General features: G+C 32.6%; 3 protein-coding genes and 1 non-coding gene across 4 annotated transcripts; 2 read left to right on the forward strand and 2 right to left on the reverse strand.

Annotated features, from left to right (window-relative positions):
* Positions 1-2,606: 2,606 nt before the first annotated feature.
* LOC133291342 (membrane protein PM19L) lies at positions 2,607-3,647 on the forward strand. Its single transcript, XM_061489596.1, has 4 exons — positions 2,607-2,772; positions 2,890-3,109; positions 3,234-3,279; positions 3,537-3,647. Exons 1-4 carry the CDS (start codon positions 2,646-2,648, stop codon positions 3,645-3,647), a joined length of 504 nt encoding a protein of 167 aa, XP_061345580.1. The 5' UTR covers positions 2,607-2,645.
* A 256-nt stretch (positions 3,648-3,903) lies between these two features.
* On the reverse strand, positions 3,904-3,975 carry TRNAP-UGG (transfer RNA proline (anticodon UGG)). Its single transcript has one exon. It is a non-coding gene; the product is annotated as a tRNA-Pro (tRNA).
* A 1,348-nt stretch (positions 3,976-5,323) lies between these two features.
* LOC133291313 (primary amine oxidase-like) lies at positions 5,324-8,060 on the reverse strand. Its single transcript, XM_061489563.1, has 5 exons — positions 7,276-8,060; positions 6,802-7,183; positions 6,528-6,641; positions 5,672-6,210; positions 5,324-5,522 (listed from the first exon to the last, which is right to left on the reverse strand). Exons 1-5 carry the CDS (start codon positions 8,058-8,060, stop codon positions 5,324-5,326), a joined length of 2,019 nt encoding a protein of 672 aa, XP_061345547.1.
* A 2,837-nt stretch (positions 8,061-10,897) lies between these two features.
* LOC133291343 (uncharacterized) lies at positions 10,898-11,926 on the forward strand. Its single transcript, XM_061489597.1, has 4 exons — positions 10,898-11,232; positions 11,354-11,478; positions 11,570-11,654; positions 11,731-11,926. The coding sequence occupies exons 1-4, from the start codon at positions 10,898-10,900 to the stop codon at positions 11,924-11,926; spliced, it is 741 nt and encodes a 246-aa protein (XP_061345581.1).
* Positions 11,927-14,333: the final 2,407 nt, after the last annotated feature.

Here is a 14,333-nt window from a genome sequence, read left to right on the forward strand (position 1 = left end):
AATACAAATCCCACAAAATATTGTGTGTTGGAAATTTTTTCTGATCATGTTACACGATGAATTGCAAATCCCTTGAATAAATGGGGATTTACTTTTTGATGTTGGTGCTTTTGGAGACCTGGTTCACGAGTGGTGTTGAGATATATAATCTCACATTGATTGTGTGGGCAACTAATATGGCCTTTATAAGGCCTTGAACACTCCCACCCTTTGAGCTAGCTTTTGGGGTGGTGATCTTAAGGTTATTAACATGGTATCAGAGCCTCACTGTCCCCCGCTTTAAAAAGTGGAATTAAAATAAAAAAAAAGCACAAAAAGGTAAACCAAAAATAGGCCTGTGCAATTTCTACGTTTCTAGCCTAAAGGGCTCTTGCGTGAGGGAGCGTGTTGAGATATATAGTCCCACATTGATTGTGTGGGCAACTAATGTGGTCTTTATAAGGCCTTGAACACTCCCACCTTTGAGCTAGCTTTTGGGGTGGTGACCTCAAAGTTATTAACATGGTATATATCTCAACACGTGGCATGCTTCAAACATGTCATCAATTGACAGGTATAAGGGGCAGCCCATGGCTTTATGATTATTAGCAAGAAAGTAAGCTGGTTGTTGTTCACGTGAAGAGTAAAAAAGTATAACTTTAATATTATAATTATGTATTACCTTTTATAAATTGTTAAAAGAAGATAAATTACATTATTTAAAAAGACAAACTTTTAACCTTTTTTGGTCACTTCATTTTTCTACTTAATGTAATAAATTGAGTTAATTTTCATCATTATGATTAAAAAAATTTCCACTGTGAAATCAAGTATTTGAAATTTGATATTATAACAGTGCTTGACTCATATTAATCCGGACTCGATATGTTAAAAAATATACTCAACATACTAGCAGATAAAGGATACTATCAGATACAGGAAAAATTGCTTCCTTGAATTTCTTTCCTCAATTGAGGTCTTATAAATACACAAAACAGATATACAAGGAGCAACAATCCACAATCTTAAAACAATCTAAACAGCCTCTAACAGAAAGATATACACCAGTTGTTTCTAAACAAACTCAAACAATATTATCTATTCTTTACAACAGAAACAAACTAAGAAACAAACTCAAAGAGTATTTCAAAATTGAACTTCAAGTTTAACACGATATATATAATTTTTTTTTGATATTATATAGGATAAAACCTGACATATTTTAAATTTCCACAATTTGTGGGTATTAGTAAGGGGAAGATCATATTTACACACTTTTTTTTTTTTTTACAAACTCTTACAAATTACATTATGTCTGACTGGATAGTTAGTGTAATTTGTAAAAAAAAATTGTAAATGGATCATTCTCCTATTAGTTAAATGCGAGCAGGAGCATATAATAAAGAATGATGATCATGTTTACCAAAAATAAAATAAAAAATGATGATCATGATTTCTTTCTATGTCAGTTATTTTTCCTATTTTTACTTTTTGTTGCCATGTCAAGTATTAATTTACCCAGGTATTGCGTTTAGGAGAAATCGAAATCTGCTACCAGGACAACCTTTAGTAGCAATGAAAGATAGGTCACTAACATACTATAGTGATTGAGAGAAGAAAAATGATCTGATTAAAGACGAAAGTTTGATAATGGAAAAATGTTGATGTAAGTCTGAACCTAAAATTTACTTCATGGTCAATGATACTCTCCTCTAAGTTGGTTATACAAAACATTTGGTTTACTAGCCAAGCATCCTTGCACATTTTCTTGGACGATTATATTTGTATGTTAGTTCCGTGCATGCAATCTGATTTTATGCAATGTTTATCTTGTATGTAAAGAACTTTGGGATACACCACCCCAAAAGCTAGCTCAAAGGGTGGGAGTGTCCAAGGCCTTGTAAACTCTACATTAGTTGTTTATACGACTAATGTGGGACTATATATCTCAACACGCCCCCTCATACAAGAGCCCATTGGGCTTGAAGAGTGGACAATGCAACAGGCCTAACCTACTTGTGCTAAGAAACGTCACAAGAAAAAGTGAGGGGCGGCGAGGCTCTGATACCATGTAAAGAACCTTGGGATACACCACCCCAAAAGCTAGCTTAGCTCAAAGGGTGAGATTAGTTGCTCATACAATAAATAAATGTGGGACTATATATCTCAACATTGTAGACTGTTATGATAGCATAATTTAATAAAATTTCCTCATACAGTATGAAAAACATGGATTACTTTGATCCTTTAAGTATGATCTATTCTAGAAGTGGGATGATCGCAGAAATAAAAAAGCAACGCTCTGATGCTTAATGATGTAAATGGACAAAGTTCTTTCCCTTTTTATGCTGCAAACTAATTATGCTCATGGGGATATGATAATATATGGGGGGAGGGGGGGAATTCCTTTCCCCCTTACGAGGAAAACCAAAAAATGATCAAAGAATAGAAGCCATTTCTTTGTGTTGAAGAAAGTTCTTTTCAATGGTGAGTGGTGACAGCAAAGAAGAACCATATAGCTGGACTACCTTTCCTAGTAATTTTCTGAAAATATACTGTGAGGAATAAGTCTAGGCTTATATATATGTCGAACTCCTAAGCCCAAGAAGGACAACCAATAAGTTCAGGTTTTGCTTTAATTTTTTGGTGTTTGGGTTTCAAAGGCCATGGCTTCTGAAGGATCCAAATCGGTAGCTTCCATCCTTTTGGCACTGAATCTAGTGTTGTACTTCATTGTGCTTGTAATTGCTTCCTGGGCAGTGAACCATGGGATTCAAATGTCACGCGAAACAGGTAATTAATTGGAGTGCTTTATCAGCTGAATTTTTTTTTTTTTTTTTTTTTGTTCTTTTCAACATTAATCAAATATACGGTTAATTAGTTAATTGACTTGGCTCTGTGCATTTGCAGCATCTGTTTTGTCCATTCCTGCTCGCATATTTCCAATATACTTCCCAATGGGAAACTTGGCAACTGGTTTCTTCATAATTTTCTCTCTTATTGCTGGTGTTGTGGGGTTCACCACCTCACTCACTGGATTTTATAACATTTTCCAATGGAATGCTCCCAACTTACATGCAGCAGCCATGTCTTCATTTACAACATGGGCACTCACTCTACTAGCCATGGGGTGAGCCTTTGCCTTATTCCCCATTTTCCTTTCATCTTTTTATTGTATCAAATTTCTACCATTCCCATGAGTACTGTAACTAGACAGAATAAATTCTATATGGGTATTGCTGCTTTTCTTGCAGATTTGCATGCAAAGAGATTGAACTTGGCTGGACAGACTCAAACCTGGTAAGCTTCTGATTGAATGCTGGTATTTCAATTATAAGAAAGCGACCAACATCTACAATAATTGATTGCTCAACTGTTATTTGACAGTTGAAAAAAATGGTGTGTCACAAGTTCAGTTTTATATTTCGAGCACCACATTATGGTTTCTAACAAGCATGTACTTATTAATTCCAAAAAACAATAAAGAGACAGACTAGTTAGCTGCATATTGGATCATAAAGTAAATATTCATTATTTTCCCCCTTTTTTTTTTCCAGCGTACCTTAGAAATAATCACGATAATTGTAAGCGCAACACAACTGTTATGCACGAGTGTTATCCATGTTGGGGTTTCAGAAGTTATTCCGCAGAGAATTGCAAGAGTATGAGTTTCAGCTTCAGCGGGTGGCATATTATTGACTGCAGAATTGTAACTTTTGTTTTTTTTTTTGTATAAAAGAATTGTAACTTCTTTTATTTCGTTTGCGAGTGAAAATAATTATATTTAATCTTTATTTCTTTTTCTTTTTTTACATATATCTTGTTTTATTTACTTCACGGATAAAGTTGTTTCGTTTATTTTGTTTGCGAGTGAAAATGATTAATGTCAATTTATTTTGTTTATACAAAATGCTTCATTCAGAAGGGGCATTCCGAGAATCGAACTCGGGACCTCTCGCACCCAAAGCGAGAATCATACCACTAGACCAAATGCCCATGGATTTCATTGGGTGATTGAATTCTTTGAAATCATATGTAAATTTTCCGCACACTTCGTTAAATAGACACGTGAATGACAGCGAATAGGATTTCCAGCATGAATAACGTGAGGATAGATCCTAGACCTAGTCAATATATTCATAAAGATGACAATCTGCCTAGAAAAGGTAATTGTTTGATTAATGCCTTAGGGACCTTCCAAGTGTCTAAAAAGGTAATTGTTTGATTAATGCCTTAGGGACCTTCCAAGTGTCTAATTTTTTTTGTTTTGAGTAACTATTAAAAAATAACACGCGTTTGACTAGTGTGTAGTATCTGATTATATTGAATACCTAACATAATATTTTATTGCTGTTAAGCACAAAGAATTATCTACTCAAAACATGTTTCTAAACAATAAAACTTCCACAACACACACACACACAAAGATAATCAATTTACGTTATATATTATAGTCTGTAAGTTTCGTATGGCCGTGTTGGTTAATGGCAATATATAGTTTTTTTTTTTTTGGTCATACGTGGTAATATATAATTATATTTCTTTTATATTATACTTATGATGTAAGATAATAAATAAAACACGTAGGGATGATGGAATTGAAATTTTGGCCGAACTGTTGTTCAAAATCATGCTTTTTACCTACTAGAATTTGTTCAGATTTTTCTGGAAGAGTATTATATAAACACATCATCTGTATGCTTCTAAAGAGTTGAATATACAAGAATATAGTATCACAGCAACGTTAGCATTAAATTTATGTATACATTGTACCAATATATATTCTTATGTTTCTTGTCAAATGAATTGATAATTATCCATGTTGATATATATAGTCTCATATTGGTTGTATGTGCAACTAATGTGGAGTTTATAAGGCCTTGGACACTCCTACCCTTTGAGTTAGCTTTTAGAGTGGTGTATCCAAGGTTCTTTACATGATATCAGAGCCTCACTGTCCCCCACTTTCTCTTGTGGAGCAGCTCAGAGGAAGCGTGTTGATATATATAATTCCACCCTTTGAGCTAATTTTTTGGATAATATATCCCAAGGTTCTTTACAATCCATGTATATATATTAATACTCACAACATTATATGATATATCAATAGTTCAATCTATTTAAAAGTTGCTGGCAATACATTATTCTCCCACAAAGAACAACATTTTAGACTTTCCCTAAAGCTCGCAAGTAAAACGCTTATTCAAATAGAAATAGTTGCTGGCAAAACATTATTCTCCCACAATAAATAAACAAACAACATTCTAGACTTTCCCAACACTCCTGTTACACTAGCTTGCAGCACGCTAAAGCAAATCAGCAACATGGGCTATATTATATAGTTTTACTTGTGGCAACCCGGCCATGTAACATCGTATGGAGAAAGGGTCCTAAGAACCGGATTCCTCTCGAAGAAATTGGTTGGCCTCAGCTCAAATCCAGTTTTCAACAATGGCATCATGGGGAAGTCTTCCTGGTATGGAACGTGATGAATTCCCACTACGTGCCACATCACAATGTCCTTGTTCACAATGTCTCTGTTCCTTCAATTATTTTCAATTCAAACAAATACTGTAATTAGTTGTTCAGATCAATCAATCATATAATATCATATCAACACCAAAAAGTTTTTCAAATAAAATTTAAAAGTTAATCGGTAATAAAAATAAAAATAAAAATGATTTTACCATACTTTTTGGTCCAAACAGCTAAAGTATCTTCTCCATTGCTGTGATCAACATAGAGTCCACCAGCCCACTTCTCAGTCCTATTATAAGGAGTAACCCACACATTATAATTGGAAAATGCACCACGGATTTGAGGGTAGTCATCCTCCGTTAGAAGGGGATGAGCTGGCAGTGCTGGAATCAAACGGTATCCGACATCATTTCCAACAGAGGTCTGCTTGTTAGGATTCACAATTGCAAGCTCAGATGGGGTTTCCCCAATTATAATCTTTGCATCAGATTCGGTCTTAGCAAATTCAGACTCAGTTGTCCAATAGCTCTTTCTCTTTGAACTTCCATCCGTCACTCTTACTGTCTTCAAAGTGGTCTTCTCGAAGGAGTTTTCTACTCCATCAATGTCAAGGTCAAGATGGTATATGTAGAAGTGGTCATGGTAAATGCCAATGCTGTTTGCTGACACCAAACTACCATGTTGTTCTTCCTTAATCTCATTCTTGTGCTTAATATCCGCTCCCTTAATTTCCAGTATACCAGACAGTGCTATCTATATATAAATATATATTGAAGAAGGCTAGCAATTAGAGTTTAGACAAAGTATATATATATATATATATATATATATATGGGTTAGGATCATTTTACACCAGTGTAACTTGTGTCACATGCTTACAAATCAGAGTCGTTGATCTTTTTTGATCTAACGGCTCTCAGATGAGGTGTCAAACTTTAAATTTGACACTGGTGTCAAAGGATCCTGCCTCTATATATATATATATATATATATATATATATATGCGTATAAAACAAATAATAAAAATAGTTGCAAACATCTAAACAAATGAAAAGTGAAATGACACGTACCGCAGGCTTGATCGAGCCACTTGCTTTGAACTCCCAATCTATAATATTGTCGTAGTTGCCTACAGTGACCACCGATCTTACTATTAAGTTTACTTCAGTTCTAGACTCCACGAACTGTCAAAAGTCAATTTGTATAACGTTTATTTCCGTCAAAAAATTACAATAAAATGGTTTAAAAAAAAAAAAAAAACACGTGAGGTGAAAAAAGAAGAAGAGACATATAGTTACTAGCTAGATTAATTCAATAAGTAAGTAGTAAGGATTTTTACTTTACCGGTTCATTAGGAATGCCTGTTTCTGTGTGGCGCCACATGATATCGCCATATTGTTCAAATACACAGACAGCGTTCTTCAATAGGCTGGGGCTGCCATCACCTGTGTGAATATATGTATCTATGAACTGTGCATTAGGTGGGCAATCGCGGTTGGGCTCCAAAGAGACTGTAGAGAGACCAAACCCAAACTCTCCAGCATCAAAGAATGTCTTGAAGTAAAATTCCTCTGTTGGGTCTTGGTATGGCACGAACAACTCCGAAATGTATCCTCTGTATAATACTCGACGAGACTTGTGCTTCTCCAGATCGTAAATTGATGCCAGTGAAATTATAGCACCAGCTCTCACATCAAATCCTATATGGAACTTCCAGTTGGCCCAGCTGAGATATATAATATATAGGTTAATCTCAAACCATGGCTTACGCAGTAATAAATAATAAATAGAACAAAATCATATAATCTATCTTATTACCTAACACTATGACCGTTGATCTGGAAGCCTGGACCTTGTGGTTGGTGGGTGGCCATACTATGCTGTTTTGGACCGAACGGTGGCTTCAGAAATGAAGCCCTGTATTCAGTATTCTCGGCCGTTGGCACTGGTTCAACGCCTCTGTCACCGTACTCAACAATCTTCATGTTGTCAAGATCAGCTACAATTGTGATTCCAGTAATAGGTCTCACCCATATATTGGGAGAGCTTTCTTTCATGAAGCAGTCGACCCTAACGGTCCTTCTGCTGGCTTCTCCAAACCACCCCATGGTGAAAGCAGAACATACCACCTCAGACATGTTCAGGCCTCTCTTCTTCACTGACTCAATGAACGGACCATATTTCGGTGGCAGCTCTATGACAGCGCTTTGTTCTTCAATGGATAAGGTAGGGAAACCATGTCCACTGTGAACATTGTCAGAGAGAATACGCCTTGCCTTTAGATCAATTAAGATCTCGTGGCTCTGGCTATTGATCATGGCAATGACGAAGGCTTTGCGAGGGATTGTTATAAGAGTTGGTTTGAGTGATTGCCATTTGAGGACTGCAGCTTTGTCAGGGTCATCTAGGCCAATATAATGGAAGGCAAGCCTGTTCTTTGAGGTAGGGTACGTCTTAAGGACTATGGTTTGAACAAGAGTTATCTCTTCTTTGGTTAACGGGTCTAGTGGATGTTGAAATTGTAGTGGGGCAATCGAGACCACTGCTTGGAAGGAGATGAGGGAGAGCACAGAGAAAAGCATAAACTTCATGGTGGAAGCCATGGCGAGCTAGCTCAAGCCTTAGCTTGATGTGTGCTGTGTGCTGTGTGGAATGGAAGCTCCCCGCAGTGCCCTTAAATACACAATGTGAATCTAACTCCAAGCATCTTAACGCAATTAATTAAAACGAATTATATCAGAGAGAATTTCCCATGCACAGTCCATTCGGATCACTTGAACTGTTACTTCATTGCTTAATCAATTTAAGTGACTACGACTTCATTGACAAATGTTTTTCCAAATTATTCAACCTAAATATTTTATCATTTATGTTTCATCCGAAATTCTAATAGGCCCAAGTAATCCAGTTGAAGATTTGAACATTTTCACATTTTATAGGAATTGCCAATGAAATCTACTATCTTTTCAGCGGGTCAAATCAAAAGTTGCAAATCAAATTCAAAATCCTTTCAGCAAATCAAATCCTCATACAAAAACCGAAGTAGACCAACAACTCCTAGGTTAAACCAGATTTTGAGCTATAAAAGCTTATGTATAAAATTGCATATGTTAATTTTTTTTTTCACGTTAATTATTACAATTAATACCTGGATTTGATTATTGTTTTCATTTTGAAATGTAATAATCACTTGCACATAATTGAATTTATTCTTGTATTTTTTCTGTACATAAAAAAAATAAATTTAATGTTATGTGGATAAGTTATCTACATTCACATCCAAACGTCGTTTTGGATTGAAAAATTATAATAAAAAAGATTATTATAACTCTAAAATAAATTATAATTATAAAAATATTTTAATTTTTATCCCAAAACGATATCGTTTCTCGTTTTGGACTCAATGTAAATAACTTCTCTAACTTTCGAAAAAATAAATCCTAAAAAAAAAAAAAAAAAAACATTGAGTCCTAACAAATTAAGCCCATGCCTTGACCCAGCAGGAGACATATCCCAAATAAGAGATAGCTATCCTGACGGAAAGCAGTCCGCTTACCAAGAAAATGCGATAATCTTGTATTTTATCTTACAAGAAAAATATTTCTCAGCAAATAAGTTATTTGCATTTATTTTTAAAATAAAGTTATTTTAAAATTGAAGATGAAAAAATTATAATTATAAAGACTATAATAATTCTGAAATTAATTAAAATTATAAAAACACCATGATTTCCATCCCAAAATAACATCGTATTAGACTTACTGTAAATAACTTATCTGCCATAACTGCAAAAAAATGAACCCTTTATATTATTATTATTATGGAATAATCTTTTTGTAAATACGTGAAAAATAGACGGTTAGTGTAAAATGTCTAACTCCAGCTATTATACCCAGAAAAAAAAAATTAACTCCACCCAATAAGACATTAAATCTTTCCGAGAAGGACTACCTAAATTAATTATCATTCAATAACGATATATATTACACAATAATATTTGGTTAAAGTGGAATTAGCAAGTAAGTTAACTTTACCTGTGAAGGCAAAGAAAAAAGATATGTAGTTTATTTTCAGTGGAATTAATCTTCACTTAGCTTCTGATGACGTAACCCTAGTTACAAAATGCTCTCAAAATTTGCTCACATATGAAGTTCAAATTATCAACCGGATCACACTTGAGAGTATGCTTGAATGGGAAGAGTTTGGGTAGAAAGAAATTGGAGAGTTGATTATTCACTGGTTAAATTAAAACCTTAGGATTGATAGTGTTCATTCATTTTTAATTTAGTATCTATAGTTTTTTTATTTAAATAAAATCATTTCTTACACTTATAAAGATTTTAAAAATAGTTATTATCACATTTTCTAATTATAACACCGTCAATTTAGTTGTAATAAAATATTTTACAGAAAAAAAGCATCTAAAAAAGAACATACTAAACAAAAGAATGCCTACACAAAAAACTCAAATTCCTACTGAAGTACTATCTTACTATATAGAAAGGAGAACCAAACTTTTAAAAATTAGCTGAGGTGTCGTATTCTCCTTAAATATCAGCTTTCTGTTCACACTAGAGGATGTCTTGAAAACTTACTTATTTTCGATATAGTGAACAAAATATGTATGTTTGAATTTCTGTTCACACTAGAGGATTCTTTCCGTTTTAATGTAAAAAAAAACTTTTAAAAATTAGCTGAGGTGTCGCATTCTCCTTAAATCTCAGCTTTCTGTTCACACTAGATGATGTCTTGAAAACTTACTTCTTTTCGATATAGTGAACAAAATATGTATGTTTGAATTTCTGTTCACACTAGAGGATTCTTTCTTTTAATGTAAAAATAGCTGAATCATTAAAACAGGTGAGTGATTTCATTTCAAAATTCAAAATTTTAAATCAGCTGACTCATTAGGTATTTTTGGGAGTTAATTAAGATCATAATGGTTAAAATGTTTTGAAATTTTCTATGTATTCATTGCATGTATAAAGACGATATATGGTGTTGCTTTTGCCATTTGGTCTGCATCACTGCCACGAGCATTTTGTATCTTCTTTGGTCCATTTCTCTACTCCTCCAATGTATTCAATGTCCTCAAAATACGACTTTGTAAAGGATCTTAATCCGACGAAAGAAGAGTGAAGGACTAAAGTGCGTGTAGTTAGGTGTTGGAAGGTTCCCAGTTTTAATCAAAAAGATTTTGATGACAATGTGGATATGGTTTTGGTCGGAGAACGGGTAATGTATTTTTTCTTTTTTTCAATGTTTTTATCTTTTCAGTAGCTCATTGTCGTTTTTTTTTTCCTTTGTTGCGTGTTTTCATTTTATAGGGTGGAAGGATCCATGCTACAACCAAGGGTACTTTGCAGGTTCGGAAGAAAATTCGTGAGGGTGATGCTTATTTTATAAAAAATTTGGAGTTGGGTTGAATTCTGGTAATTTCATGCCAACACGGCATGAATATCTTCTGTCTTTCAACTTGAGGACGGACGTGAAATCCATTGTTGATGCTACGATTCCTGAGCGTGGTTTTGATTTTGCTGAATTTGACGTTATTGAGAAAGAATCCTCTGACTCTCCTTATTTAATAGGTGATGGGATTGGTGTATTGTGTTATTCGCTTTCAATTAAGATTTTGTATATAGGACGTAAGGCTGAAACCCTTGTTATTTGTTGTGTAGACGTCATTGGTTTGCTGTCTGGAATTGGGGAAGTACGTGAACATGTCATCTCTGGTAGGAATACAAAAATGGTTGTCGTGGAGCTTGACAACCTGAGGTATTTATGTTATCTATATTTCTGATAGTATTGTAATGTAATTTCTTATGTGTTTTTGAATTTAAAGAGAATGAGATTTTGCATCATTTCTTATGTGTCTTTTGTTTCTATATTATGATAGGGGTCAGAAACTTGAATGCACTTTGTGGGAGTCATACGTAGACGAGGTCCAAACTTTCTTAGCAAAGAATCAGAGTGCTCAAAATGTTATAATACTTCAGCTTGCAAGGATAAAGGGTTTTAGGGGTACTTTCTTTTATGATTAAAATTCTCATTTTTTATTTTTTTGTTTTGCTGTTTTACTTTTTCTTTTATTTACGTAGCATTTTTTTTCCAGGAAAGATTGGAATAGCTAATACAAAGTATACGACGAAAATTCTTTTTGATTTCAATATACCTGAGATTGTAGAGTTCAAAAAAAGGTGGGCTACCGTTAGAAATTATGAGGCATTTCTTTTGCTCTATTCACTCATTCTTTTATATATTTTTATATTCCAGGCTTTCCGGTGATCTGATGGAAAGTAGTCAGATGTTGACTCAGTTGTCAAGCCCATCTTCATATTCTTATGAAAATGATTTTCTCAAGGATACAGAGAGGAAATTTCTTACTGATATTAAGAATTGCATAGATGCTACTACTTGCATTACTTATGGATATCAACTTAAAAAACTTACAATGAGCCAATCGCAATAATGTGGCCAAAGTTTGCATCAGTTAATCATTTTGAATAAAAAATTAATTTATAAAAAATATTTTCAATATGATAATATTATTTCAGGAAAAGCTGTGGTGAATTGACATAATTGGAAAAATGCCATCCTTATATTAAGCGGTAACTCCAATGTTAAAAATTAAACCTGTGATTAAACTTTGTTGTCACCGTTCTTAAAACAGGTGATGTTGTTAGATAAAAATAATTTTAAATGTTCAGTCTGACTCATTAAAAAAAACCAATTGGAGAAATAGTTAAGTTCTGACTAAGTAAAGGCGCATTAAATGTTTTGTCATTTTTGTTTAAATTTTACCACCTGACATTTGTCTTAAATTATTTTTTTAGAAATATTTAAATCAGTTGACTTTCATTAAATGATTTTGATGACCAATTGCAATGTGAAGGTAAGTGGCGCTATTGACATTTTCCTTATTCTGTGGCCTATTAATGTTTTGAACTTTGACATGTACCAAGGCCTTAAAATTTGTTTTTTAATATTTTGATATCAACTTCGCTTCTTCATTTTTACCAAAGTTTGCAAAAAAAAAAAATTAAAAGTAATTGAATAAAAAATTAATTTATAATATTTAAAATATTTAATAATTCCAATGTAAAAACAGCTGAGTCATTAGAACAGGTGAGTGATTCCATTTCAAAATTCAAAATTCAAATGTGAAGGTAAATTCTGACACCTCATTTGTTTTAAATTATTAAAAAATTTAAATCAGCTGACTCATTAAATGAGATGACCAAATCCAATATGAAGGTAAGTGGCGCATTAAATGCTTTGTCAGCCACCACATTTGTTTTAAATTATTAGAAATTAAAATTGATTTTTGACTTTTAAAAGAAAAATCGAAAAAATTAATTGAATAAAAAATTAATTGTCCGTTTTTTTTTGTATTTTAAAATATTTAATAATTCCAATGTAAAAACAGCTGAGTCATTAAAACAGGTGAGTGATTCCATTTCAAAATTCAAAATTTTAAATCAGCTGACTCATTAGATGAGATGACCAATTCCAATGTGAAGGTATGCGGCGCATTAAATGATTTGTCTGCCACCACATTTGTTTTAAATTATTAGAAACTAAAATTGATTTTCGATTTTTAAAACAAAAATCGAAAAAATTAATTGAATAAAAAATTAATTTTCCGTTTTTTTTCGTATTTTAAAATATTTTAAATATTTAATAATTCCAATGTAAAAATAGCTGAGTCATTAAAATAGGTGAGGTATTATATTTCAAAATTCAAAATTTTAAATCAGCTAACTCATTAGATAGACCAATTCCAATGTGAAGGTAAGTGGCGCATTAAATGCTTTGTCTGCCACCTCATTTGTTTTAAATTATTAGAAATTTTAAATCAGCTGACTCATTAAATGAGATGACAAATTCCAATGTGAAGGTATGCGGCACATTAAATGATTTGTCTGCCACCATATTTGTTTTAAATTATTAGAAATTAAAATTTATTTTTGATTTTTAAAAGAAAAATCGAAAAAATTAATTGAATAAAAAATTAATTTTCCATTTTTTTTTTGTATTTTAAAATATTTAAAATATTTAATAATTCCAATGTAAAAATAGCTGAGTCATTAAAATAGGTGAGTGATTATATTTATAAATTCAAAATTTTAAATCAGCTCACTCATTAAATGAGATGACCAATTCCAATGTGAAGGTAAGTGGCGCATTAAATGTTTTGTCTGCCACCATATTTGTTTTAAATTATTAGAAATTAAAATTGAATTTCGATTTTTAAAAGAAAAATCGAAAAAATTAATTGAGTACAAAATTAATTTTCCGTTTTTTTTTCGTATTTTAAAATATCTAAAATATTTAATAATTCCAATGTAAAAACAGCTGAGTCATTAAAACAGGTGAGTAATTCCATTTCAAAATTCAAAATTGTACACCACAACTTAATTGAATAAAAAATTAATTTTTCGTTTTTTTCGTATTTTAAAATATTTAAAACAATTAATAATTTCAATGTAAAAATAGCTGAATCATTAAAACAGGTGAGTGATTCCATTTCAAAATTCAAAATTTTAAATCAGCTGACTCATTAGATGAGATGACCAATTCCAATGTGAAGGTAAGTGGCGCATTAAACGTTTCGTTTGAAGTTATTTTTAATGCTCCCCTGAATTTCGAATTAGTGTGTTGGACTTTTAAATTTTTAAACAAATTAATAAATGCCAATAAAAGCGATAGATTGGTCGATTTTTTGTAACGAGGAGCTATTGACATTTTCCTTATTCTGTGGCCTATTATCATGTTTTGAACTTTGACAGTGTACCAAGGCCTTAAAATTTGTTTTTTAATATTTTGATATCAACTTCGCTTCTTCATTTTTACCAAAGTTTGCAAAAAAAAAAATT

The sequence above is a fragment of the Gastrolobium bilobum genome, unplaced genomic scaffold (genome assembly GCF_033153095.1).
Source record: "Gastrolobium bilobum isolate Gb01-03AN ecotype WA unplaced genomic scaffold, APGP_CSIRO_Gbil_v1 utg7904, whole genome shotgun sequence".
Classification (NCBI taxonomy): Eukaryota; Viridiplantae; Streptophyta; class Magnoliopsida; order Fabales; family Fabaceae; genus Gastrolobium; species Gastrolobium bilobum.